Source organism: Pristiophorus japonicus, chromosome 18 (genome assembly GCF_044704955.1).
Source record: "Pristiophorus japonicus isolate sPriJap1 chromosome 18, sPriJap1.hap1, whole genome shotgun sequence".
NCBI lineage: Eukaryota > Metazoa > Chordata > Chondrichthyes > Pristiophoridae > Pristiophorus > Pristiophorus japonicus.
In genome coordinates this window covers 62,981,509-63,008,342 of record NC_091994.1, presented here as the reverse complement: position 1 = coordinate 63,008,342, position 26,834 = coordinate 62,981,509, and the positions used below count along the sequence as shown (strand labels likewise).

The window sequence follows — 26,834 nt, the reverse complement described above, 5'->3', positions numbered from 1 at the left end:
GCCTCACCTCAGTTAGCGGGGGCACAGGGCCATGTCGGCCCCATAGTAACTGATGGATATTGTAGATAGTGAACAGTGAACATTGTAATATTGCGTTTTTGTACTTTGCCCCTTTAACACAGATTGAATTGCCTGTAGGTTCCATAAAACAGGTGACTGGATCACAAGATAATTACAAATACCCATCTTAATTCATCCCTCTGGAGATATTACAATGCCCCTCCCCCCCCAGGCCAATTGTTTACATCATTCCAAGGTTTCTGTCTCCACTCCGCCACCTGCAGGTTTATTCCACACATTGAACACTCTGTGTGAAGACATATTTCTGGGCATCAGTCTGAAAATGAACACTTACTACTTTGAGCCCATGCCCCTTCGTTCTCCCTCTCCAGTTTAATTTAAAGTAATATTCTGGTTTAACTTTTTCCATACCGGTTTATCCATCTACAAGATGATCTCTCAGACGCCTCATTTTTAAGCTGAATGGTATGAAAATTAGAGCTTTACTTCGGGTTCAGCTGAGATTGATTAAACCACACAACTTTCAGACTTGGAATTCGATATCTGAAACAATTGAAAGTCTCACATCTTTGCAAGGCAGCAACTGGCTTGTAATTCCGTATAGAATGCCTGTTGTTGGGAGAAAAGACTACCTTAAGAGCTATAGGAAATAATGATTAATTATCTTACCTCAAGATTCCTTTGCTAATTCTGTGATTTGGGGGCAAATCACCAGCCTCCTTAAACCACTCAATCCTGGGCCGCGGGTGGCCGGTTACTGAGCAGGTGAACTCGACACTGCTGCCTACATTTCTTGCCTCAATCTGTGGCGATACCCTCACTGCCGGGGGAGCTGGTGTGACAAACAGCACAAAGTGGAAAAGAGTTACATGTGATATTCCTTTTACAAAGTTCCCATACATTACCACTGATACAACCTCACGACCAGCATCCATTCCATTCCAAGCATGTACCGGCTGGCCCCCAAGGACCACATTAAACAATTCATTCAGTGAGCTGCCATATTGTGATGGATGAGAGAGGCAGTGATCCACACTGTACCAACGTGGGAGCCTCTGCAACTTATTGCAGCTCCACAAAATTGGCCATTGTTTACCTCCTTTTACATGTGAAGAACGGGCAAAACGAGGTCCCAATTCTAGGCCAGACCGGGACAAGCTTACATAGATAGTCCCCATTATAGAAGTGGGAATAAGAATTTTCAACATATATGTATCTATTCCAAGCAACAGAACCCAGTTTGCTAGTTTGTCAAATAAAGCTATGTTTGAATTAGGATTATACCCAGAGAAATTTTCCGTCGGTCTTGGTGCAAGACCCAACCACAATCGCTCAGCAGGTCGTCTAACAGGAGCTGGTTGTCTAACGCCTCAGTTAGCGGCCAGAGGGGGTGCTAATGCAAGTGTTGAACTTAGCGACCGGGCATGCAGCTTTTAGTGCCCCGACGGAAAATTCATTCGAGGCTCACTGGGGGTGCAAACCAGTAGTACCTGACTGTTGCCGATCACTGTGATCCTGACGTATTCCTGGTGCAACGCCCACGCTTGTGCCCCGGTCGGTAAATTCGGTGCGGCCATCTCATTGAGCGCCCTCTAATAACAGGTTTGCAGAGTCGTTCACTGGGGGCTACTGAAAGGGATGAGGAAGCACTTCCCTCCAAGATCAGAGTCAGTGCAAGGTTTACACACAGCATGGTGCATGAGCCTCGGAGGTCAGTCAGTGCAACGTTTACACACAGCATGGTGCATGAGCCTCGGAGGTCAGAGTCAGTGCAAGGTTTACACACAGCACGGTGCGTGAGTCTCGGAGGTCAGTCAGTGCAACGTTTACACACAGCATGGTGCGTGAGTCTCGGAGGTCAGTCAGTGCAACGTTTACACACAGCATGGTGCATGAGCCTCGGAGGTCAGAGTCAGGTAACAATTACACACAGCACGGTGCGTGAGTCTCCGAGGTCACAGTCAGTGCAACGTTTACACACAGCACAGTGCATGAGCCTCGGAGATCAGAGTCAGTGCAACGTTAACACACAGCACGGTGCATGAGTCTCGGAGATCAGAGTCAGTGCAACGTTAACACACAGCACGGTGCGCGAGTCTCGGAGGTCACAGTCAGTGCAAGGTTTACACACAGCACGGTGCGTGAGTCTCAGAGATCAGAGTCAGTGCAACGTTAACATACAGCACGGTGCGTGAGTCTCGGAGATCAGAGTCAGTGCAACGTTAACACACAGCACGGTGCGCGAGTCTCGGAGGTCACAGTCAGTGCAAGGTTTACACACAGCACGGTGCGTGAGTCTCGGAGATCAGAGTCAGTGCAAGGTTTACACACAGCACGGTGCGCGAGTCTCGGAGGTCACAGTCAGTGCAAGGTTTACACACAGCACGGTGCGTGAGTCTCCCAGTTTGCAGTGGCAGACAGACATAACAGCGCGAGACTTGGCTTTTCCTGGAATCTGAATCGGAGCTATCACAATGGGTCCACAAAATTTACTGACCAAATTTTCATGATGGCCCCTCCAGCTCTGGTGTGCAACGGCTAATTTAGCGTCCTGTCAGCTCTTTAACCGATTCTGACCAATTTCTGGGCGGGAGGTGCAAACCTTTTCAAGGCGCTAGAGGTACCAATGTGCCTGGGTTAACGCCCCAATAGAGATGTGAACAAACTTCTCCCCCCAAGTGTGTTTAAACTACACTCGGGGTGCTCAGATTACCAAGGCAACGGTACGACAACACACTGGTGCAACTGCGTGTGTGTCAAACTAGAAAAACAGGGTTATTGTATTTGAGATCGATAGTTGGAAGCTGTTGAGCTGAGAGCTTTTGAAAAATCACAAGTGTTTTTTTGCTGATATTGTTGCAGACTTTGTGTTTTGTAATAGTTCCAGTGACTGTTCCAAGCACAGAATCATCGAGACAAATCAATCTACCCCCGCACACTGCTGAGTGAGAATTTAGCCAAATACCTGCTGTATTAACAATCATCAGAATGCCATCAAGTTTCACGCGGTGGCTCCCACAACTTACAGATTCCGTCACTTGTGTGTAAATGCCTTTTTGTTCAGTATTTTCTGATCCTGTCTAGGCCGAGATGTTAAGCAGCTTTGGTACAAGATCTTATCGGAATATAATTCGAATTCAAATTTAAACATTCTTTGGCAAACCAGCAAGGTGATTATCAGAGACTGCAGTCAATATCGGTTTTAATTATTTTAAAAACGAGATGCCTACTTTGGGCAGTCGACAGTGTTCGTCGGCTGATGTCTTTGTTTAACTTTGCAAACTAACGTTAATTCAAAGCACAACCATGAGAACTATTTCTCCCCCGCATCCCTTTCAATCATTATCCAGAACACTGACACACAATGCACTGTGTGTTTGATGGCTGCACCAACAATCGGTTACCATAAATGTTCGATAGAGGCGAGAATACAGCAATTTCAGGAACTGCCGAGACAACATTTGATCATATACATCCAAAAAAAACATTTATTCCTTTGTACGTTTGGGCTAAACTGAATAAAAACACTGGCCGGCCGGTTCCTCTGTGAGCAAACTGTAGGTGTGGCAATACAGGCTCCTGATCACACGGACCTGCCCTTATCATGCAGGGCATGAGAGGAATGGGGTGTTTCTGACGAACCAGTCAGGCATCCAGAGCGCACTGGGTCGCCAGGGGACCCGCTGGGACAATCTCCGCTGGAGAGACCAGCCTCGACCGGCACAGCACCCACTGAGTGAAGTAGCTCACCCCTCACTGTGGGGGCCAGTGAGAGGGCACAGCCTCTTGGGCAGCCTGGCCCCCTGCCCTCCGAACCGGCCAGCTTGGAGGGTAACGATTGACAAACCCTGTGTGGTAAATAAAGAGTGCTTGGCTGGAAAAATAAATAAATAAATAAATAACAATCACAACTGGTACCAGAAAGGGGGAGAAACAGCAAACAGAAATTTAAAAGGCCTGTAACACCAGCTGGCCTTTTATAGGCTCTCCCACCTGTAGGCCCACCCAAGGCCTCCTTCCCATCAGGTTTCATTGGACGTGCTCGGGTCTCGGCCTTCCGTAGGTCAGGCAGGGGGTCTTCCCAACCCCCTTTCACACAAAGTTCCCACCTGCTCGAGACGGGAGCTCCGTATACTTGCCCCAGGCCCAACCAGACAATTCAGCGGCTCCTTGAACCAGCGAGAGTTTGACAGAACCCATTCTCACCAGATTTCCCAGCCTCTACTGCCCCAACAGCGCCCCAAATTGAACGCTAAAACAGCAAGAAAATCAGCCCCAGCAAATCCAGAAGTCGGGTCAATAGATAAACGTCATTTTCATTTTCTGCTTCTTTTTGTGCTTTCCATTGCGTTCTAATCGCAGCGGAAATGCTGAGGTAACTCTAGGCATATCTTGTAGCCCTGTTAATGGGCTCAAGATCAAGGTTCAACCATCAGCCAGGCTTTGATCACATGACTTTTTCCATTCTTGACCCAGGACAATAAATCAACCTAGAGTTTAATTAGGGGATATAGAGTCTGAGAATCCAAACATTAGCCCATCGTATCTGTGTCGGCTCTTGGAACGAGCTATTGAATTGTCCCACTCCCCCACTCTCTCTCTATAGCCCTGCAAATGTTACCGCTTCAAGTCTCAGGATTAGGGGTCGGCCATTTAGGACTGAGCCGAGGAGAAAACTCTTCACTCAGAGGGCGGTGAATCTTTGGAATTCTCTACCCCAGAGGGCTGTGGAGGATCAGTCCTTGGATATATTCAAGACAGAGATCGATCGATAAGGAAAACAAGGGATATGGATTTTGGGTGGGAAAGTGGAGTTGAGGTCGAAGTTCAGCCATGATCTTACTGAATGGCGGAGCAGGCTCGATGGGCCGAATGGCCAACTTCTGCTCCTATTTCTTATGTTCTTATTTCCCTTTTGAAAAAGAGGAGAAAAGAATGAAACTGAAATAAGACACTTTACTCACATTTGACGTTTACTGTTGAAATGGCCTCACTCTGACCGACTTTGTTCTTGACCAAACACTGGTACTTGCCCGAGTCGGACACCACGGCCAGGTTGATCTGCAGGATTCCATTGCGCATGACCGCCCTGCTCGGCAAGCTTCCGTTCACTTTCGACCATTCATACTTGATTGGTGGAGTTCCTTGCGATAGACACTGCAATCGGATTATCTCGCCCACCCGTACGCTGACAGCCTCGACGTCAAAGGTGGCATATGGGGCAGCTGAGGAACAAGGCAAGTCAGCATTACTTCAAATGTGACATTTGCTGTTAGCCTGCCACTATTAGTTATAAATGAACGAAGGTTACTTCAGGAGTGTGATTGGTTACATGGTCACTTGTGGCAGTTAGTCACATAGTCAATTTGCCCACAGGTGGCTCTTGTCTTCCGCTCCGCTTAAACCCACATCTCTTCCACTGAATCCTCCTGGAACAGCTTCCACCATCTCAGCTATTCCACATGGTCTTAATCAATACACAGACTGAGTGTGTGCTTCAACTCAAGAATTCAAAGCCTCATGCTTCAACAATTGATAAATATCAGGTCGATGAAGTTGGTAGGACTCTCTCCTCCGATTGAGACACAATTATTAGTTCAAGGCCATCTTTAGGACTGGAGCACATAGTCTGGGCTGGCACCACAGTGCACTACAGAGGGAGTGCTGCACTGTTGGTGTCCTGCCTTACAGCACAGACGATAAATCAAGGCTCCATCTGTGTGTTCCAGTGATTCAGGTAGACGTTCCCATGGCACTGTCTGAAGAAAAGCAGCAAGTTCTGTATCCTGGCCAACCTTCTCTCAACCAACACACTGATTGGTTATTTACTAATTGCTGGTTGTGGGAGTTGCTGAGTGTATAATGTTTGCATTACTTGTCTACAGAACAACAGTCAATGCCCATCAAAGAGAATTTCTTCTCTGTGAATCGCTGTGAGATATTTCTGAGAGATTTGATAAATGTTATATAAATGCAAATCTTTCTTTTCATCCTTATTACCGAGAGTTTACACAGGACCGTAGTCATTCAGTGCCATCGCAATACTTTCTTGTGTTTCTCGTATTTGATTGTTCAACTATGGCACTATTGATATCTGTGATGTCTTTATTGGGAACACACCCCTGACAAGTGGGAACAGGTTTGCGATGTCCATTCGCTCCCATTGGGTAAACTGCACCAATTGTGTGAGCCTAAGTGGATGAAAGAAACTGAATTTATAGAGCAACTTTCATGAGCCCAGAATGTCCCAAAGTGCTTCACAGTCAATGAAGTATTGTTGTAATGTAGGAAACGGGGCAGCCAGTCTGTATGCAGCAAGGTTCCACAAACAGCAATGACCAGATCATTCGCTTTAAGTGTTGATTGAGGGATAATTGTTGGCCAAGTCAACTTGGAGAACTCCCTGCTCTTCTTCAAATAGTTCCGTGGTATCGTTCATGTCCATCATAGAGGGCAGATGGGGCCTCAGTATTACATCTCATGCGACAGACAGCACTGCGCTAAAGTGTCAGCCTGGAGCACGTGCTCAAGGCTCTGGAGTGAGGCCGTAACCTTCTGACTCAGCGACGAGAATGTTATCAGAGCAAAGGACAGCACAAAGTAATGAATGACCTTTTGAAGTGCAGTCAGTGTTAATATGTAGGCAACTTGCACTCAGCAAAGTGCCATACATAGCACACGAGACACACGAGACGAGCGATTAATTGGTCTGCTTTTCTGATGATGTTGGCTGAGAGACGAATGGGGGCGAGGGCACCTGGAAAGCTCTCTGCTCTCCTACAGATAGTTTTACATTTACCTGAATGACTGGAATAGGCAAATGGGCCTTGGCTTAATATCTCAACCAAACAATAGCACCAGCAACAGTGCACCAGAACCTCACTGAAATGGCCTCTGAGATTAAGTGCTCATGTCCTGGAGTGGGGCGTGAATGTCACCAAGTGCGCTTTCACAATTTGATGATCTTGGGCTATTCCCGCTCCAAAGTTCACTTGCAGCCTTACGGCCCTTTCAATGTTCGGCCAAGTCGCAACACGGCAGGCATACTGCCATCATCATCATATCATCAGAGGCACACAGGCTGCAACTTAAAGAAATGCTTGCATTTATATAGTGCCTTTCACAACCACCGGGTGTTTCAAAGCGCTTTACAGCCAATTAAGTATTTTTGAAGTGTAGTCACTGTTTATAATATAGGAAATGTGGCAGCCAATTTGCACAGCAAGCTCCCACAAACAGCAATGTGATGATGACCAGATAATCTGTTTTTGTTAGGTTGGTTGAGGATACATCCGAGATCACCGTTACTCTGATACCTTAATGGGGCTTCATAGAGCCAACCCTTCCAACACACCTGAGCCCCATGGTACATGTTCAATTACTGACAAAGAATGGACTTTAGCTTGGGCAGATATTTATCAGTGTGTGTGCTCTTTAAACTTGCAACATCTCAAAACCACTTCTTTGCTTGCAAGACAAGATTGCACATAATACAAGTGCCAACTGAAAGAGGGTACAGAAATGTTATGCCCTTGAACCCTCTTGGGGAAGTCATCTTGCCCAGGAGAGTAACGAGGGAGTAGGGAGAATGTGACCCTGCAGAGCTGCCCAAACTCCGGGGGGGATATCATCCTGCCCCAGTTAGCTCTTCTTCTCCTCAGTCAGTGACGGATATCCTCTCTGAAGGGGTTTCTCACAATCAGCACTCTAACATGTGTTCCTCTTCCGTTAGACCTAGCGAAACAGTTTGGCAGCACCGAGGGCCGAGCAAACCAGCACAACACGTGTTAGTGGGGAGCCCAAGGTGAGAAACAGTATGCAGGTGAGAGGCAAGTGGTGATGCCAGAGAGGGTGCTGCAATCTCCTGCCCTATTGGACGCCATCAATGACCCCATGTATTTTGAGAAATTCAGCAGTATAGTTAAATTGGGCAGGCGAGGTTCTCATTCAGTGGGAAAGGGAATTAAAGTGTTGGCCCGACTGAGCAATGCATCAGTCGCCTGCTCGGCAACCTGACTGAGACAATGATGGCCTTAATCTGGAAGGAGGTGTAAGAGGTGAGGGTGATGGAGACCTCTATTGCCATTGGGAGTGTCGTGTCTTCCCTAATCTGTGGGCTGGAGGCTGGCCTGTTTGTGGCAGATGTCACAGCCCCAGCAGGAGCCTTCCAAGGTAGCTCACCTCGCTCATCGAACGGCGGAATGTTCGAGCACAGAGACAGGCCGCTCGGCCCATCCAGCCTGCACCGATCACTTCCTCCACCTGAACCATCTCAGTCCACCCTCCGGCGTATTTCTCACACGCTTTAATATTCCTCCTTTTCAAACAACTGACTAACTTCCTTCTAAAATAATTGATGGACTCTGCTTCAGGCAGAGAATTACACATTGTAATCACCCTCTGTGTAAAGAATGTTCTTCTAACCTCCATTTTAATTCCTCTTCTGTTTGCTTTATATCTGTGCCCTCTCCTAGCTGTGTCGCTGACCAGTGGAAACAAACCTTCACTACTGTTTTTCCAATTATTGTGAAGGCCTCCAGCAAGTCATTCCTTAACCTTCTCAGGGTTAGTGAAGAAATTCCTACCTTCTCAAGACTAACTGCATAACTGCAAACCCCCACCTCTGGTATCATCAGTGAAACCGCACTGCACCGTTATATCTTTCCCCCAACACGGTGCACAATGGGCTCGATTTACCAATATTTCACCCACCATGGTCAGGTAACCGTGACTGGACTGACAGAAAGGCAGTTGTGAGCAGTCCAACACTGGTACCATCCAATCTCCTTCCTGACAGGTTAAATGAGCGGACTGAACTTGGGTGGGTGTCCTGAACAATATGGAAGAAATTAAGAGCAGCATCTTAATGTTTCCATTTCAACAAACAATGAAGCGTTTGCACTACAATGGTGAGTGGTCATGTTCGGAACACCTCATGTTCCATGTTTTGCACAGGGATCAAACAAGTTCGGTAATGCTCAATCTTCCTGTTAACCGTGGCTCAGTGGGCAGTACATGCTCACCTCTGTACCAGAAGGTGTGGGTTCAAGGCCCACACCAGGGACTTGAGCACAAAGCCTAGGCTGGCATTCCAGCACAGTGCTGAGGGAGTGCTGCACTGTTGGAGGTGCTGCCTTTTGGATGAGACGTTAAACTGAGGCCCCGTCTGCCCTCTCAGCAGGATGTAAAAGATCCTATTTTGAAGAAGAGTTCTCCAAATGTCCTGTCCAATATTTATCCCTCAACCGACATCACTAAAAATAGATTTGCGCAAATTGACTGCCGCGTTTCCTACATTACAACAGTGACTACACTTCAAAAGTACTTCATTGTCTGTAAAGCACTCTGGGATGCCCTGAGATTGTGAAAGGCGCTATATAAATGCGAACCTTTTCCAGTCCCTGATCACCCAGGTACAGCCGGCAGACCCACCTGTGCTGAGCCGAACTCAATCCAAAGTCTCACATTACCTCGAAGGGCACATTCACTAAAAAATAACAATTCATAGACCGCAACTTTTGATATTCAAAGAGTGCTAAAATAAATCCCAGCGTGTCTACTCTTACTTTCTACATCCAGCATTATGAAGATCTCCTGGAATCCGGCAGAATTGGAGGCGTTGCAGATGTACTGTCCGGAATCCTGTAGGCCCACGTTGGGAATGACCAGCGCTCCATCAACAATCTGGTGCTGCCATGGCAGTGGGGCTCGCAGCTTGGACCACTGGATAATGGGGGTGGGGTAACCTAGAGCCATACAGAATCAAGCTTTCATTCGTCCAAGAGGTTGCACTGAAACTTATTACATTTGAGATTTGATTCTCTTTTGTTCCCACAAGGGGGCAGCCCGCTTAATCACCAATTAAAACAAATTCTACAGACCCAATTACCTTCTACAGATCGCAATCAGTTTTAAGTGGGTATAAACTGGAGCAAATCCTACCCGAAATGTTTAGTGCTAACAGCACCTAATTTGCCAATGTAAGATCATTTGCATAACTATTCAAAAACACCAGATAAAGACTTGGATGGATGGGTGGAGGACATTAATGGAAGATGAACATGGCTTGCGTTAAATGAATAGTGTGGGTCAGAATAGGGGGACAATAACTCTCGAGGGTCTCAATCACCAATCCATTAACAATCTTTGCCAAGGATTAAGAAGTGCAAGAGAAAATGAACGCATAGGGAACGCTACATGCAGAATGAGGTGTGCTGACCAGTGACAAGTTCAGAGGCAACCTCGTGTGGAATGGCCAATACAATGGCAGGTAGTGCTGCACGAGGTGCTTGTGAGGAGGGTAGCCCTCGGTCACTCTGCAGTACCATTCCTATAACTCTTTGTAGCTTTCCTGCACGTGGGTGCTGACAGGTTTGAGGGTACAGCTGAGGGTTACTATCCCTGCGTGTTCCCCATGAGAGCAATATCCTTTCTGTCAACTGCAGACATTACTGTTGATAAAGGCCTGACCAATGTCTCATATAGCAAAAATACGATCTGGGTATGATGCAAACTATTACCTTCTCGGACTATTTTTACTGTAACTACTCACTGGACCTTTTGATTTATTAATAAATCAGTGAAAAATGTTAAATCAGTGAAACCATCAGACCAGTTCTTAGTTGAAGAATGAAGTTAGCGCACAGAGTGGATATCACTGCCTCTGAGTGGGTAAAAGCCAAGCATTGAAGACGTTTGCTTATCCGGAATTGGAGTTATGAGCAGAAGCTAAGGAAGTTCGGTTTGTTTTCTGTTTACACGAGGATTCTAAGCCGATCCAATTGAAGCTTTCATGATTATAAATTGTCCAAACTGATCCAGGCAGTGTTCAAATACCAGGGACACAATAGAATTAGGAAATTAGGAGTGTGGGGCGAAATTAGGCACAACACCTTTACCCAAAGGATAATCGAGTAATGGACCAACGTATGGGGGCAGTCTAATGGGGCCAAGTGACAATAGAAGTATTTCTGAAGATGACTGAAAGATGTGTGATAAGGTAGGTGAGTAAGACTCATCCACAAAGCAATGATGAACTGTTTAGCACAAACGTCCTTTGCCTGTTCCTAAAGGTTCCTAGCTTTATGCAGTGATACCAACCACAGTAACAGCACAACGAAACTCTGCGTGTATACGCAGCGAGGTTAAACATTTGTCCTTACACGAGCAGCACTTAATACTGGCTTCCTTACACCTCCTGCATTGCTATAGCATCTTATTCTTTAATAAAGGTCATCCTTTTCAAGGTCACTGTATGAAACATTCATCCCAAACTCATTCTTAGCCCGGGAGGCCTAAACTGGCCAGGTAGGGAAGAAAGCTGAAGACTTCCTATTCCAGACTGGAGCATCGCGACTTCACTGACATACCTGTAGCTGAGCAGCGTAGTGTAGCGATCTGCCCTGTTGTGACTGTTAACGTTGGTTCTTCCGCATTAACCTGAGGAATCTGGGGCGTGGAGGCTGAACGGTCGACTATCACCTCCACCTGAGCCTCGGCTGTGCCAAACTGATTCGTCGACGTACACGAGTAGATCCCGGCATCCTGCAGCCGAGCCGAAGAAATCTGAAATAGAAAATTCATTAACTGATCCAACGTTAAAGAAGCACGACCTTCGTGTTGAAGTGTTTGCCAAACTCTGTTTTTTTTTCTCCAGTTTGGAGCACTGGCACAAATCATTCAAAATACAACAACACCAAATGAATGTTTACTTGTGGATCTCCCCTGGCATTGCTCCCAGTGTGGTCTTCAGGTGAATCCGCGGTTAGAGGGCGGGGCTGCACTGGCCCAGGGTGAGTCAGGCTGCCCATTCTAATATAATACTTTGATTTTATATTATTCATAGTTAAATAGCAAGACTTTTGGCAATTTGGAAAGCAGAGGAGTAGAGCTGGTTGGAGAGTGGGGGGTTGTGTGTAATGTCGGGCGAGGAGCTGGGAGACACAAAACTGAGTCACGACAGCACCACCGCTGATGGGATGGTGTAATTACAGCACAATAAGTTTGCTTGGGCAGTTCCCATTCTGAATGCGGACATGGTCAGTTATAACGGGAAAAAGTCGACACAGAAACTTGATAATAACATGACAACAGGAAATGAGGTTTTGTAGACAGAAAGTGCATGCAAATTTAAGATTTAAAAACATATATAATCAATATTAAATTCAATAGGGATTTTGAAGTGACAGCAGTTCCTGTGTTCTGTGGGTGATAACTGTTCTTGCTGGGTAAAGCTTCACACCTGCACCTGCCTGGGACCTGCCTTTGTATATATCATGTAACCGTGTAACACGAGACCTGACAAATGGCTGGATCTGTACTGAACCTTCAGGTGCCATCAATGCCTTTAAAGAGAAGCTGGATAAGAACACGAGGGAGAAAGGAATCGAAGGATAGGCAGAGGGTTCGATGAAGTTAGGGTGGGAGGAGGCTCGTATGGAGCATAAACATCGGCAGACACCAGTTGGGCCGAGTGACCGGTTTCTCTGCTGTAAATACTATGTTAATATTGTTAAAGTTCGTCTGATTTCCGATTTCAAAGAAATCGGCATAATTCAAAGAAATTATCTGGCTAAAAACTGGAATCTTCTGCTGTGTTTGTCTTCTTAACTGAAGGGTGATCAGACAGGAAGGCTCTAAAGGCAAACAGTTTACAGATTCCATGTCCCCTCCCTCCCTGAGGATGCAGCTTGACATGTACTTCTATCACTGAAAGCAGCACACGATTATATTGTGCCTGTTTTGGGTCTGTGGACTATCTGGAGAAGTGAGAGAGAGAGCATTTGCTGTCTGTGATTAAACACATCAAAACCTGCCTTGTATTAGCCCAGCTTGTTGGTTGCATAGTTCTCCTTCATTTATACATTTATAAATAAATGTTACCGGGTGTTTTAGGCTGGAAACAATGAATTCTGGATTGTATATTGTGTGCATACCCTAAGCAAGAGTTGGAGCGTAGCACAAGGCTGCATTTAATCCAGTGACAGCACCCTAAGCTGGGCACTGCCCATCACAGAAAGGATTACACAACAACTTCACATTGCAAGGGATGTGATCCACTTACAGAAACTGTCATTGAATGAGAAAATACAGTGATAATCTAGTGGCTGGGTTAAAGCTCTTGAACTCTCGACCACCAACACTGCACCTTCACCACACGGACTGCAACGGTTCAAGGCACGGCACACCACACTTTCTCAGGGCACCGAGGGACGGGCAATAAATGCCGGCCTCGACAGTGACACCCACATCCCGAGAATTAATAAAACAAAATCATGAATTTATCACAACTAAAATGTCCCATGGCCAATCTGCCTTCCGGCTGATATTTCTCAGACAATGAGTGTGCTGGATAAATCTTTACTCACCGTCAGGATGGGATCACCGTCCCTAGGCAGCTGTGTCCCCAAGTTGTTCCTTTGCCGGCCACTAACCCGACGCCAGCTGATTGTAGGGCGGGGCTCGCCCATCCCGATACACTCCAGAGTAATGGCATTGCCCACACCCAGTCTGACTGGGCCACGGGGCGAGACTGACACGGTGGGGGGCCCTAGAAGCAAAGGGGAAAATAAACTTCCATTGCTGAAATGCCAAAACATAGAGCAAAGGATGGACTGCTGTTATGGATTACTTTATACAATCCAGGAGGGCTAGGTCACATTCCCACTCAAACTACAGGTGAGCCCAGCTACAGCATTCAGCCAGTACTTACTGATACAGCAAGTTAGATATGCAACTGGCTCTGACTTTAAGGGGGGAATTTTAACCCCGAAAGATGGGTGGGCTGGGGTCGGTTAAAGAGTTAAAAATCTGAATCCCGACCCCAGCCCACCCAATCCACCCACTTCCGAATTTAACGGGAGGCAGAACGGGGGCAGGACAGGGCATCAGCCCAGCCAACCCGCTCCCAGGAGGTGGGTTGTATATTTACATATTATAATGAGGCTGGTCTGCCTCTGATTTAACCGCCATTTTAAATGTAATTGTGGCTGGTCAGGTTTTGCAGGCCCCGGGAAACCTGGCAGCTAATGGAAGTCGAGGACAGCTGGAACTGTGAGGTAAGTGCCTTTAAACTAACCTCCTGGATCCAGTGTCCCGGCCTCACCCACACCCGTAATCGGAGCCCCCCACCCCCTCCGCGGCCTCCGATCCCCCCAGGTCTCCTAATCGGAGCCCCCCTCTCCCGCCCCCGATCCCCCCAATCGGAGACCCCCCTCCCGCCCTCTCCCCGCGGCCTGCAATCCCCCCAGGTCTCCTAATGCCCCCCACCTTGTCACAGGCCTGCGATCACCTTCCCGCCTCCCCACCGATGTATGTGGGGTAGCCCCGATGTTCTCTGCCTGCCCTCCACCCCCTCCCCCCCTTGCTCCTCCTGCCTGCAATGTTTGCTGCTTCCCCACCCCGATCATCCACCAGCCCACGATCATTCCCTCCCTCCATCCAAGCCTAGTGCTGCCGGCCTATCTGCCCGCAGCCTCTCCATCTGGCCGGCTATGGATGGGATACAGAGGTTTCAAATGCAAATCAGGTCCCACTGTTAAATTGGACAGGGTCTGCGGGAATCCCGTTCTCCAGGGTTTCCTGTCCGCTTCCAAGCCGCCCCCCCTCCTACCCACACTCCCTCCTACACCCTGTCCTTTCATCCACCACCCGTCCTCCCACACCCCCTCCTCCCTCCCACACCCACTCCTCCCACCCACACCCCTCCTCCTCCTCCTCCTCCCCCCTCCCACCCACACCCCTCCTCCCCCCTCCCACCCATCCCTCCCACACCTCCTACCCACACTCCCTCCTACACCCTGTCCTTTCACCCATCACCCGTCCTCCCACACCCCCTCCTCCCTCCCACACCCCTCCTCCTCCTCCTCCCCCCTCCCATCCACACCCCTCCTCCCCCCTCCCACCCATCCCACCCACCCCTCCCACCCACACTCCCTCCTACACCCTGTCCTTTCACCCACCACCCGTCCTCCCACACCCACTCCTCCCACCCACACCCACTCCTCCCACCCACACCCACTCCTCCCACCCACACCCCTCCTCCTCCTCCCCCCTCCCACCCACACCCCTCCTCCCCCTCCCACCCACCCTACCCACACTCCCTCCTACACCCTGTCCTTTCACCCACCACCCCTCCTCCCACAACCCCTCCTCCCTCCCACACCCACTCCTCCCACCCACACCCCTCCTCCCACCCACATCCCTCCTCCCACCCACACCCCTCCTCCCACACCCCCCACCCAACCCCTCCTCCCTCCCACCCCACCCCCCCACCCTACCCCCTCCCTACCCCCTCCCCTCCTCCTCCTCCTCCTCCTCCTCCCCCTCCCCACCCTACCCCCTCCCACCCCCCCAACCCACTCCCTCCCCCCACCCACTCCCTTGGATTAAAATTCAGGCCAAGGCACAATTGGCCCATTGCCTTTATTGTGAAAATGTGTGCCAGCACCCTCGCCTCTGAGTCAGAAGGTTGTGGGTTCAGGTCCCACTCCAGGGACTGGAGCACATAATCCAGGCTGTAAAGCGCTTGGGATGTCCAGTCATTATGACGAGTGCTATTTTAATGTCTGGCTGCTCTGAGTAGACAACCACTAATGTTGGGCTCTGAGCAAGACACTAGAGAGCTGAATGGACAATGAAGAAAATAAACTTTTATATAGCGCCTTTCACATTCTCAGGCCATCCCAAAGCCCTTCAGAGCCGATCCATTACTTGTTGAAGTGCAGTCACTATTGTAATGGAGTGAAATGCAGCAGCAAAATCTGCGCACAGGAAGCTCCCACAAACAGCAACAAGATAAATGACCAATTTAACTATTTTAGGGGATGTGGGTGAGGGATAAATATTGGTCAGGACACCGGGGATAACTCCCGTGCTCTTCTTTGTATGGTGCTGTGGGATCTTTTACGTCCACCTGAGATGGCAGATGGGACCTTGGTTTAACGTCTCATCCCAAAGACAGCACCTCAGACAGGGCAGCGCTCCCTCAGCACTCCCAGGAGAGGGGAACACTGGGAATGGGGCAACAGTCAATGCATCACCTCAGCAGTGAAGTGTCAGACTGGATTATTATGCTCAAGTCTCTGGAGTGGGACTTGGAGCCACAACCTGCAGATTCAGAGGCGAGAGAGCGAGCTGCCCACTGACACAAGGCTGACGTTTAAGCTTACACCGCAGGCAATGTCCCTGAATCAAGGCCAATGAATATATTGGTTGGGATTTGATTTTGCTTTTGAAATAAGGAATTACGATATCCGCCATTTTGAACTCAAATAAGAATGATTTATTTATTTTGGACGAGTTGAGTGTTTAATTAGAATTCATAGAGAGGTGAGGACAGAGCTATGATACTTTGGTCATCTGGGGAGAGGAAATGCCAAATATTGTTCTAGACACAAAAGAAGGGAAAAGAGGAAGTGGTCACAATGTGAACATTGTACCCGGACCAGTGACCTTTGGAGAAAATCCACAAACACATGCATCATCTCCCCAGGAGAGGGGAACACAGAATGGGGCAACAGTCAATGCATCATCTCCCCAGGAGAGGGGAACACAGAATGGGGCAACAGTCAATGCATCATTTCCCCAGAAGAGAGGCACACAGAATGGGGCAACAGTCAATGCATCACCTCCCTAGGAGAGAGGGACACAGAATGGGGCAAAAATCAATGCATCACCTCCCCAGGAGAGAGGGACACAGAATGGGGCAACAGACAATGCATCATCTCCCCAGGAGAGGGGAACACAGAATGGGGCAACAGTCAATGCATCATCTCCCCAGGAGAGGGGGGGGACACAGAATGGGGCAACAGACAATGCATCATTTCCCCAGGAGAGAGGAACACAGAATGGGGCAACAGACAATGCATCATTTCCCCAGGAGAGAGGGACACTGAGAATGGGGCAACAGTCAATGCATTACCAGGACAGGAGCCGGTAACAATGGGGATAGCTGGGTCTACAGAGGTGAGCCTTACTACAGATTGTTGCTTTACAACTTTGTACCTTGTACGACCAGAGTCATTATGGTGAATGCTGATCCAAAGCGATTACGAGCCACGCATTTGTACTGGCCCTGGTCACGTTGGCGAGCTCTGGTGATGGTAAGAATAGAGCCATCACTGTTGATCTTCACGTTGTCTGCAACACAAGAGGAGCAGATAAAACTGGTAAAGGTTCTTCATGTAGCTAGTACATTCATTGAAGCGCATTGTGTTTTCTGCACAAGTGCCCGCAATGTAAAGACTGATCCATACAGCCGTGAAGGAAAATACCACGGCCACATTGATTCTATTACTAACAGTTTATTGAGGTCCATATCTGCTGCTGTCAATCTGCTATCAATACTATTAAAGAAGGGAGTGTTGTTTGAAGCTAGAATATGTCCAAGAATAACAAGGTTTCTGATAGCATGAGATAATACAATAAAGATAGTAAAACCTACCCTTCAAAAAAACATGTCGAGCAAATAATTGCACCAGTGAATTCGAAGGCGTGTCCTTCTCGAGGATTTGCCTTGTGTTAGCTTTAGTACCGTGGGCCCCACACCAATGTTGCCTCTCATTGTGTTTCCGAGCGCCGGCCCTTTAACTGGCTGCGCGGCCCATTCACATCGCACCTGCGAGTTTCTTCCGTATAAAAGCCGGTGAACGTCCTGCACGGGACCTCCAGACCGCTGTGGGGCTGCACAGCTTCACAGGAACACTTCCCCCAAGGAATAAAACTCACAATAACCCAACACCATCTCTAAATTCAGTGCACCTGCCATATATAAACTGTAAGCATCTTATTGACATAGCAAGGATCAAAATTCATGCTCATTCCCTTTCCTCCATTATTACATTTCAAACTTGAAGGAATATTTGGTTATCACATTTGCCCAGGTGAAGATCAAAGTGATCATTAACTATCAGATTCATTTTTTAAAAATTTGTTCCTAGGGTGTGGGCATCACTGGCATGGCAGCATTTATTGCCCAAAGTTGCCCTTGAGAAGGTGGTGGTGAGCCGCCTTCTTGAACCGCTGCACTCCGTGTGGTGAAGGTGCTCCCACAGTGCTGTTAGGGAGGGAGTTCAGGATTGTGACCCAGCGACGATGAAGGAATGGTGATTATTTCCAAGTCAGGACGGTGTGTGACTCGGAGGGGAACGTGGAGGTGGTGGTGTTCCCATGCGCCTGCTGCCCTTGTCCTTCTAGACAGTAGAGGTCGCGGGTTTGGGAGGTGCTGCCGAAGGAGCCTTGGCGAGTTGTTGCAGTGCATCTTGTAGATGGTACACACTGCAGCCACGGTGCGCCGGTGGTGGAGGGAGTGAGTGTTGAAGGTGGTGGATGGGGTGCTGATCAAGCGGGCTGCTTTGTCCTGGATGGTGTTGAGCTTCTCGAGTGTTGTTGAAGCTGCACACATCCAGGCAAGTGGCGAGTATTCCATCACACTCCTGACATGTGCCTTGTAGATGGTGGAAAGGCTTTGGGGAGTCAGGAGGTGAGACACTCGCCGCAGAATACCCAGTCTCTGACCTGCTCTTGTGGTCACAGTATTTATGTGGCTGGTCCAGTTAAGTTTCTGGTCAATGGTGACCCTCAGGATGTTGATGGTGGGGGATTCGGCGATGGTAATGCCGTTGAATGTCATGGGGCGGTGGTTAGACTCTCGCTTGTTGGAGATAGTCATTGCCTGGCACTTGTGTGGCACGAATGTTACTTGCCACTTATCAGCCCAAGCCTGAATGTTGTCCAGGTCTTGCTGCATGTGGGCATGGACTGCTCCATTATCTGAGGAGTTGTGAATGGAACTGAACACTGTGCAGTCATCAGCGAACATCCCACTTCTGACCTTATGATGCAGGGAAGGTCATTGATGAAGCAGCTAAAGATGTTGGGCCTGGGACACTGCCCTGAGGAACTCCTGCAGCGATATCCTGGGGCTGTGAAGATTGATCTCCAACCACCACAACCATCTTCCTTTGTGCTCGGTATGACTCCAGCCAGTGGAGAGTTTTCCCCCCGATTCCCAGTAACTTCAGTTTTACTTGGGCTCCTTGATGCCACACTCAGTCAAATGCTGCCTTGATATCAAGAGCAGTCACTCTCACCTCACCTCTGGAATTCAGCTCTTTTGCCCATGTTTGGACCAAGGCTGTAATGTGGTCTGGAGCCGAGTGATCCTGGTGGAACCCAAACTGGGCATCAGTGAGCAGGTTATCGGTGAGTAAGTGCCGCTTGATAGCACTGTCGACAACACCTTCGGGGCGGGTTGGATTTGTCACACTTTTTGTGGACAGGACATACCTGGGCAATTTTTCACTTTGTCGGGTAGATGCCAGTGTTGTAGCTGAACTGGAACAGCTTGGCTAGAGGTGCGGCTAGTTCTGGAGCACAAGTCTGCAGCACAACAGTCGGGATGTTGTCCGGGCCTAGAGCCATTGCTGTATCCAGTGCACTTATTCCTTCATTAAATTCGCCAGACAGGACGTGCCGAGACTCAGTGATGTTGCCCATTGGGATTGCAATGTGACGCGCCTGATGCCCGGAGTCACGAGTTTCCACAGTAGGATGAAACTTCAGACCGGCAAAGTTCGAGCACGAACACAATATGCCCGTACAACATTCTCACAATGTTAGCGTATGAGCCTTGGCACTCAGCAATTCGACCTTCATGGGGAAGTGTAGCAGCACGAGGGAATTCTGGGGCTAATCCCAATGGGCGGCTCTTATACACTTGGTTAGTAGCTGGTGACACACAGGCCCCGACACACAGGCCCTGACGACACACAGGCCCTGACGACACACAGGCCCTGACACAGGTAGTGACACACAGGCCTCGACACAGGTAGTGACACACAGGCCCCGACACACAGGCCCTGACGACACTTTCCATACCAGCTGTTCGAGCAGAGTACATTGTGCGGCCAAAGAAACAATGAAAAGTAAGTTCCCACGCTTATAGCAGGAGCGCTGGTTCGAATGTGATTTCCCGAATACATGCGTTGAACGGTTTATACTTCAAAGTGTTCCATTTTCTGTCGATGACAATCCCTGAACTATCCCGTACCCCTCAGGTACATGGGAGGCGCTGCTGGGACTTGGCGCTCTAGACTCCGAGCCACTCATACACTGGGTCAACGTACACCAATGGTTACTGTGCAATGTGCTGCGTGATTCTCACAGCACGGGACACAACAACCGACAGACTCCTCCCCGCACTTCCATACGACGTTGTTCACAGACATCGCTCGACTTCGCTGCAATCCCTTCAGCTGAACTCCCCGCGTGGCTCCATAACCGAGAAATCATTGCACGAAGCCTGAGCTGCTCACTGCACACCTGTGTTTGCCTCAAAAAGCTGGTGCGTTTAACACGCTGTGAGCGGCGACTCCGTAATGGACCGTTACCGTAATGGGAAACGGTTTGTGTTATTCGCCTGATATAAACATGGCCGGTTTAAGTATCTAAGTACATAAAAAGAACCTGTTGTAAAATGCAATCAAATGGGAGCCCCCATATAAGCACATTCCGGGCCTAACCCGAACCAGCTCCAACTCTGCCCCTTGTCTATCCAGCATTTTACATTGAGTTGTACTCGAGAACCTCTCTATTGCCGATCCTCATTTGCTGCATATAACTAAACTGGGCTGTAAGTCGTGTTGCCATGTACCTTCTTGTGGCTGATTAGGTGTTTTCCACTCGACGTTCAACGGCCAGGCTCCCTCAACCACTTGACAGCTGAAGGTCACATCACCGCCCTGGATCACAGTCACATCCTGTGGGCCAGTGATTATAACGGGTAGCTTCTCCCCTACAGCACAATACCAAAGGGACAAGGGAATGAATAGTTTATATCTTTCCACAATAACTTATTAAATATTTTGACAACATGCAGTACAAGTAAAAAGTTCCATTTATAGAGCGCCTTTCACATCCCCACCACATCTCATCGTGGGCCACCCCGACCTATGTGAGAACACCACCGCAGGTCAGGGCTATAAATAGAGCTGGAGCGCCGGGCCTTGGAACACCGTGGGCGGAGGTGCGGCGAATGAGGGTACGGGGCCCAGACGAGGCGAGGGCCCAGGGACAGCACGGGCCCAGCCCACACTGCGATATGTGTGCGCACTAGGTCCGTGCAGCAGAGCTGGTCTCCAGTCGTCCTGGATAACCCTTGTCACTGGACCTAGACCTCGCTCTGTCAAGCCGTGTGGTGGCTGGTGTGCAACGGCCACCCCATATTAAAACAATCCACGCACAGGCATCTTCCACCCCCTCAACTGGAGTTCAGGACTGGAACATCGGGTCCTTCATCGAAACATCTGTGAACTCATGTGGAAGCAAGTCATCCTCGATCGAGGGACCGCCTGTGATGATGGTGACATCCCAAAGAGCTTTACAGACAATGATGTACTTTTGAAATGTAGGGAAAAGCAACAACCAGCAAGGTCCCACAAACAGCAATGAGATAAATGACCAGATTATCTGTTTTGGTTGAGTGATGTTGGTTAGTGGTCAGTATCATAGAATGACACAGCACAGGAGGCCATTCGGCCCATCCTCTCTGTGTGGCTCTTTGAAGAGCGATCAAATGAGTCCCACTCCCCGCTCTTTCCCCATAGCCCTACACATTTTTCCTCTTCAAGTATTTATTCAATTCCCCTTTGAATCACGCAGTGCCTTCCACATCACAACTCGCTGTGTGAACAAATGCTTCCTCACGGCGCCTCTGGATCTTTTGCCAATCACCTTCGATCTGTGTCCTACAGACCCTGGTGTCACTGAAAACCGTTTCTCCTGATTTAGTCTTTCAAAACCGCTCAGGATTTTGAACACCACAATATTGGCCAAGACATCAGGAAAAACGCCCCTGCTCTTCTTCAAATAGTGCCATGGGATCTTTTACAACCACCTGGGAAGGCAAACGGGGCCTGGGTTTAACGTCTCACCCTAAAGTGCAGCACTCCTTCGGCACTGCACTGAGTGTCAGTCCAGATCCTATGCTGAATGTAAGGAAACGTCGAAAACTTATCTGAACATTTTTGGAACAAAGTCCAGTAACCTCATAAAATGCAGAGTTTTATAACATGACAGAATTATAGGAGGATCGGGTTAAAACTATAAAGAAAAAAAGAAAGACTTGGATTTATATAGCACCTTTCATGACCACCGGACGTCTCAAAGTGCTTTACAGCCAATGAAATACTTTTGGAGTGTAGTCACTCTGGAGTGGGCCTTGACCCACAACCTCCTGACTCCGAGGCGAGAGTGCTGCCCACTGAGCCACAGCTGACTATGGCCTGTGTGCGCTCCAGCTGAACATTAATTGCATCCAGCAAAATGCTTTGAAGCATTTTCCCCACTGTCGATGTGAGACTAACTGGTTTGCAATTATCTGGCTTTAGTTTCAGTCCTTTCTTGAACATTCGAGCAAAGATTCTCCAGGCTGCAAGGATCTCCAAATATTACCCAAAGCCTCACTTTACTCCATGATTCCCAGGCTACAATCAATCATGCTGGGTTTCCCACATTACAACAGTGACTACACTCCAAATGTACTTCATTGGCTGTGAAGCACTTTGGGAGGTCCCGAGGTCAGGAAAGGGGAACTGAAACTTCTCGGTTCTTCCATCCAGAATGGAATACTTGTTAAATACACGAAGATCCCTGTCTCCCATTTAACTGGCCGAGACAGTAAAGCAAACAGGAACAGTAAAAGGTGAATAATCAAACAACGATGAAGAAAGGTTACGTACTTAACGATGTGGAGGTGACGGAGACGGAGAACTGGAGCTGCTGCATGCCGAAGATGTTCTCAGCGCGACAAATGTAATCGCCAGCATCGGCGGGAGTCACCCGTAGTATCCTCAGCACCGGGCCTTGTACCTGGAGCACCAACAGGAAAAGCACAAGGTTTGCTCACTGAAACTGTGCCAGGTGGAGGTCAGCGTCCCTGGATACGTGGGTGACAGCCAGACGGGACTGTGGTGCCTGTCGGAGTGTGGCGATTGGCCATATAGGTAGCCAGCACTCCCGGGGGTTGTCAGTCAGGCTAACCACCTGTCCAGGCACCATTATAAAACCAACCCAGAGCACCACCTGCAGTTTGTAAAAGCCTCATGTTCCACGAGATGATTTACAGCACAAACCTGCCACGTGGGGGATAACAGTAAGCCAAGCAGCTGCATTATCAGGCACCGAGGCCTGAGGCCTAACTGCAGCCTTCATGCTTACGTCGCGTGCCTGAACACAAGATGCTGGAGACTGCACACAGACTATCAAGGTTCATCAAGGCCCCAGTCTCTATGCGAATTAGGCATTTTTCCCATAACCGAACTGCCTTGCTCTAGATGCTCAGCGCCAGTTAGTAATGGGTGCTACAAGTGAAGCGGGTTAAATAACAAAAATTTACATTTCTTCTTGGGTGGGCTTATCCTTCCAGAATGGCCACTGATCCATTTCAAACCCTCAATTGCCTCCCTATAGAACATACGAATGGTCTGCCAGTGCCCTGAAGTATTGATCCCAAAAAAGTGTGTTGGCCCGAAAGCAGCAGCCCTTTACCAGCTGCTGGTGCCCAACATCCTGGCGGCCAACCTCCAATGTGAGGTCAGCTCCTTTGGACAAAGGTCAGGCTAGTGCTCGGCCCCCGGGGGGGGGGGGGGGAAAGAGAGCTTGGGGGGGGGAAAGAGAGCTTGGGGGGGAAGAGAGCTTGGGGGGGAAGAGAGCTTGGGGGGGAAGAGAGCTTGGGGGGGGGAAGAGAGCTTGGGGGGGGGAAGAGAGCTTGGGGGGGAAGAGAGCTTGGGGGGGGAAAGAGAGCTTGGGGGGGGAAGAGAGCTTGGGGGGGGAAGAGAGCTTGGGGGGGGAAGAGAGCTTGGGGGGGGAAGAGAGCTTGGGGGGGGAAGAGAGCTTGGGGGGGGAAGAGAGCTTGGGGGGGGAAGAGAGCTTGGGGGGGGAAGAGAGCTTGGGGGGGGAAGAGAGCTTGGGGGGGGGAAGAGAGCTTGGGGGGGGGAAGAGAGCTTGGGGGGGGAAGAGAGCTTGGGGGGGGAAGAGAGCTTGGGGGGGAAGAGAGCTTGGGGGGGGAAGAGAGCTTGGGGGGGAAGAGAGCTTGGGGGGGGAAGAGAGCTTGGGGGGGAAGAGAGCTTGGGGGGGAAGAGAGCTTGGGGGGGAAGAGAGCTTGGGGGGGAAGAGAGCTTGGGGGGGAAGAGAGCTTGGGGGGGAAGAGAGCTTGGGGGGGAAGAGAGCTTGGGGGGGAAGAGAGCTTGGGGGGGAAGAGAGCTTGGGGGGGAAGAGAGCTTGGGGGGGAAGAGAGCTTGGGGGGGAAGAGAGCTTGGGGGGGAAGAGAGCTTGGGGGGGAAGAGAGCTTGGGGGGGAAGAGAGCTTGGGGGGGAAGAGAGCTTGGGGGGGGAAGAGAGCTTGGGGGGGGAAGAGAGCTTGGGGGGGGGAAAGAGAGCTTGGGGGGGGAAGAGAGCTTGGGGGGGGGAAGAGAGCTTGGGGGGGGAAGAGAGCTTGGGGGGGGAAGAGAGCTTGGGGGGGGAAGAGAGCTTGGGGGGGGAAGAGAGCTTGGGGGGGGAAGAGAGCTTGGGGGGGGAAGAGAGCTTGGGGGGGAAGAGAGCTTGGGGGGGAAGAGAGCTTGGGGGGGAAGAGAGCTTGGGGGGGAAGAGAGCTTGGGGGGGAAGAGAGCTTGGGGGGGAAGAGAGCTTGGGGGGGAAGAGAGCTTGGGGGGGAAGAGAGCTTGGGGGGGAAGAGAGCTTGGAGGGGGAAGAGAGCTTGGGGGGGGAAGAGAGCTTGGGGGGGAAGAGAGCTTGGGGGGGAAGAGAGCTTGGGGGGGAAGAGAGCTTGGGGGGGAAGAGAGCTTGGGGGGGAAGAGAGCTTGGGGGGGAAGAGGGCTTGGGGGGGAAGAGAGCTTGGGGGGGAAGAGAGCTTGGGGGGGAAGAGAGCTTGGGGGGGAAGAGAGCTTGGGGGGAAAGAGAGCTTGGGGGGAAAGAGAGCTTGGGGGGGAAGAGAGCTTGGGGGGGAAGAGAGCTTGGGGGGGGAAGAGAGCTTGGGGGGGAAGAGAGCTTGGGGGGGAAGAGAGCTTGGGGGGGGAAGAGAGCTTGGGGGGGGGAAAGAGAGGGAGGAAAGGGAGTGGGGGGGGGGGCGGGGGGAGTAGGGTGGGGTGGGGGGAAGGGAGTTGGGGGGGTGGGGAGAACTTCCAGAATGAAGCTGGACTGAGGGAAGACTGCTTGAACAATATAGTGCAACCCCCCCCCCCTCCCCACCAGTCCCTTCCCGTCCCCACCCAACTGCCCCTCCTCCAACTGCCCCTCCCCCGCACTCAGGGAACTAGAAACACACAGCTGGTACCAGTGAGAATGCCAAGGAGTATAAAGGGAGTGAGCTGTGAGAGTGCAGAGCTTCAGGTACATTTGTACAGAATACATAGTCTGACACCCTGTGCCCAAGATTCAAGGTGGGACATACCATACTGACATTAGCTGGAGCTTCATTGTGTGAGGAATTTGGGGAGGGGGAGTCGTGGCGCAATTCTATTGGTATGTTCTTGAAAACCATCTCCATGGCAACCCCCCCCCACCCCCTGTATTATATCTATACAAAATAATGCAGAAAATGCAGTGTGAATGCAGCACAGTGACGTACCTGGTGATCGACTGTTAGATAACCACCTGCCTTGTACCATGTGATCATGGGCTCGGGCTGCCCTGTGATCTGGCAGTGTAACTCCAGGAGCTCTCCCTCTGTTACTGAGATGGGGGCGGGTTGGGCTCTCACTGTCGGTGCACCTTCATATGCTGTGGAGAGGGCAGAGATCAGAAGAGGCTTGAATGAGACGGATCCAAATCTGGGCGATACAGAGGCTGCCATTGGCTGAATGCCACACTGGTATTGGACAATATCAACACACGAAACAACGGCGAGCGTAAGATTGAGGGGTCCAACCTAATTAGTGGCAGCAAACTGACAATAGGTTTTTAACATGCAACCTCCGAACTCTCACAGATATATCAATGTACTTTTGAAGTTTGCAAACCCTAAACTGGACACACGAGGCTGCACCCAGCCGAAGCCTTGCTCATCGGGAATCTGGGTCAGAGGGCACTTGACCTTCTCAGACCAAGGGTGTGACCCGCTGAGAGGGGCTCAGGACCACAGCATCACTGAATTTACCCTCAGATTCCAATCGTGGCTTCACCCAGGATCGATACAAACACAGACCAACTTCTTTCCCTTAGTTAGTTAAACGCCACGCGAGGTAGAATCTAATATTTGATAAGCTCTTATTTTATAAACAAAACTGAGGAGTTAGCAACTCTCCTAAACTTGCCTTAAACAAATCTCTCGGGTTTTGGTCTCGGCCACCCTGCTTGGCAGCTTGGTCCAAAAAAGTCAGCACTCTCTTTTGAACAACCAAATTTTTCTTTATGTCTATTTTAAAATTATAATCATCAATTTCAATTTATAACCTCTGCTCGTGGCTTTGGTCGAATGGTCAATTCTTCAAATGTTGTTCGACATGGTCAGCGCTGTCAAACAGTCTAACCGAACATTCATCTAATTGCTGACGGTCAGATCGTGTTTTGTACCAGGTGGCTGCCATATTACAGGCCAGTCAGCCTAATCTCGGTGGTGGGAAAATTATTGGAAAAAATTCTGAGGAACAGGATAAATCTTCACTTAGAGAGACACGGATTAATCAAAGACAGTCAGCACGGATTTGTTAAGGGAAGGTCGTGTCTGACTAACTGAATTGAATCTTTCGAGGAGGTAACCTCGAAGGTCGATGAGGGCAGTGCATATGATGTAGTATATGTAATGTATATGGATTTTAG

At 49.6% G+C, this 26,834-nt stretch overlaps 1 protein-coding gene across 1 annotated transcript in view; it reads right to left on the bottom strand.

Moving 5' to 3' along the window:
* hspg2 (heparan sulfate proteoglycan 2) overlaps window positions 1-26,834 on the bottom strand; it is a 643,156-nt gene that overhangs the window by 90,419 nt on the left and 525,903 nt on the right. The window contains 9 exon segments of the mRNA XM_070860710.1: window positions 691-853; window positions 4,986-5,246; window positions 9,588-9,767; window positions 11,391-11,586; window positions 13,389-13,570; window positions 17,026-17,160; window positions 20,675-20,815; window positions 22,761-22,890; window positions 25,645-25,796. Of these exon segments, the coding sequence (XP_070716811.1) occupies window positions 691-853; window positions 4,986-5,246; window positions 9,588-9,767; window positions 11,391-11,586; window positions 13,389-13,570; window positions 17,026-17,160; window positions 20,675-20,815; window positions 22,761-22,890; window positions 25,645-25,796 (1,540 nt within the window).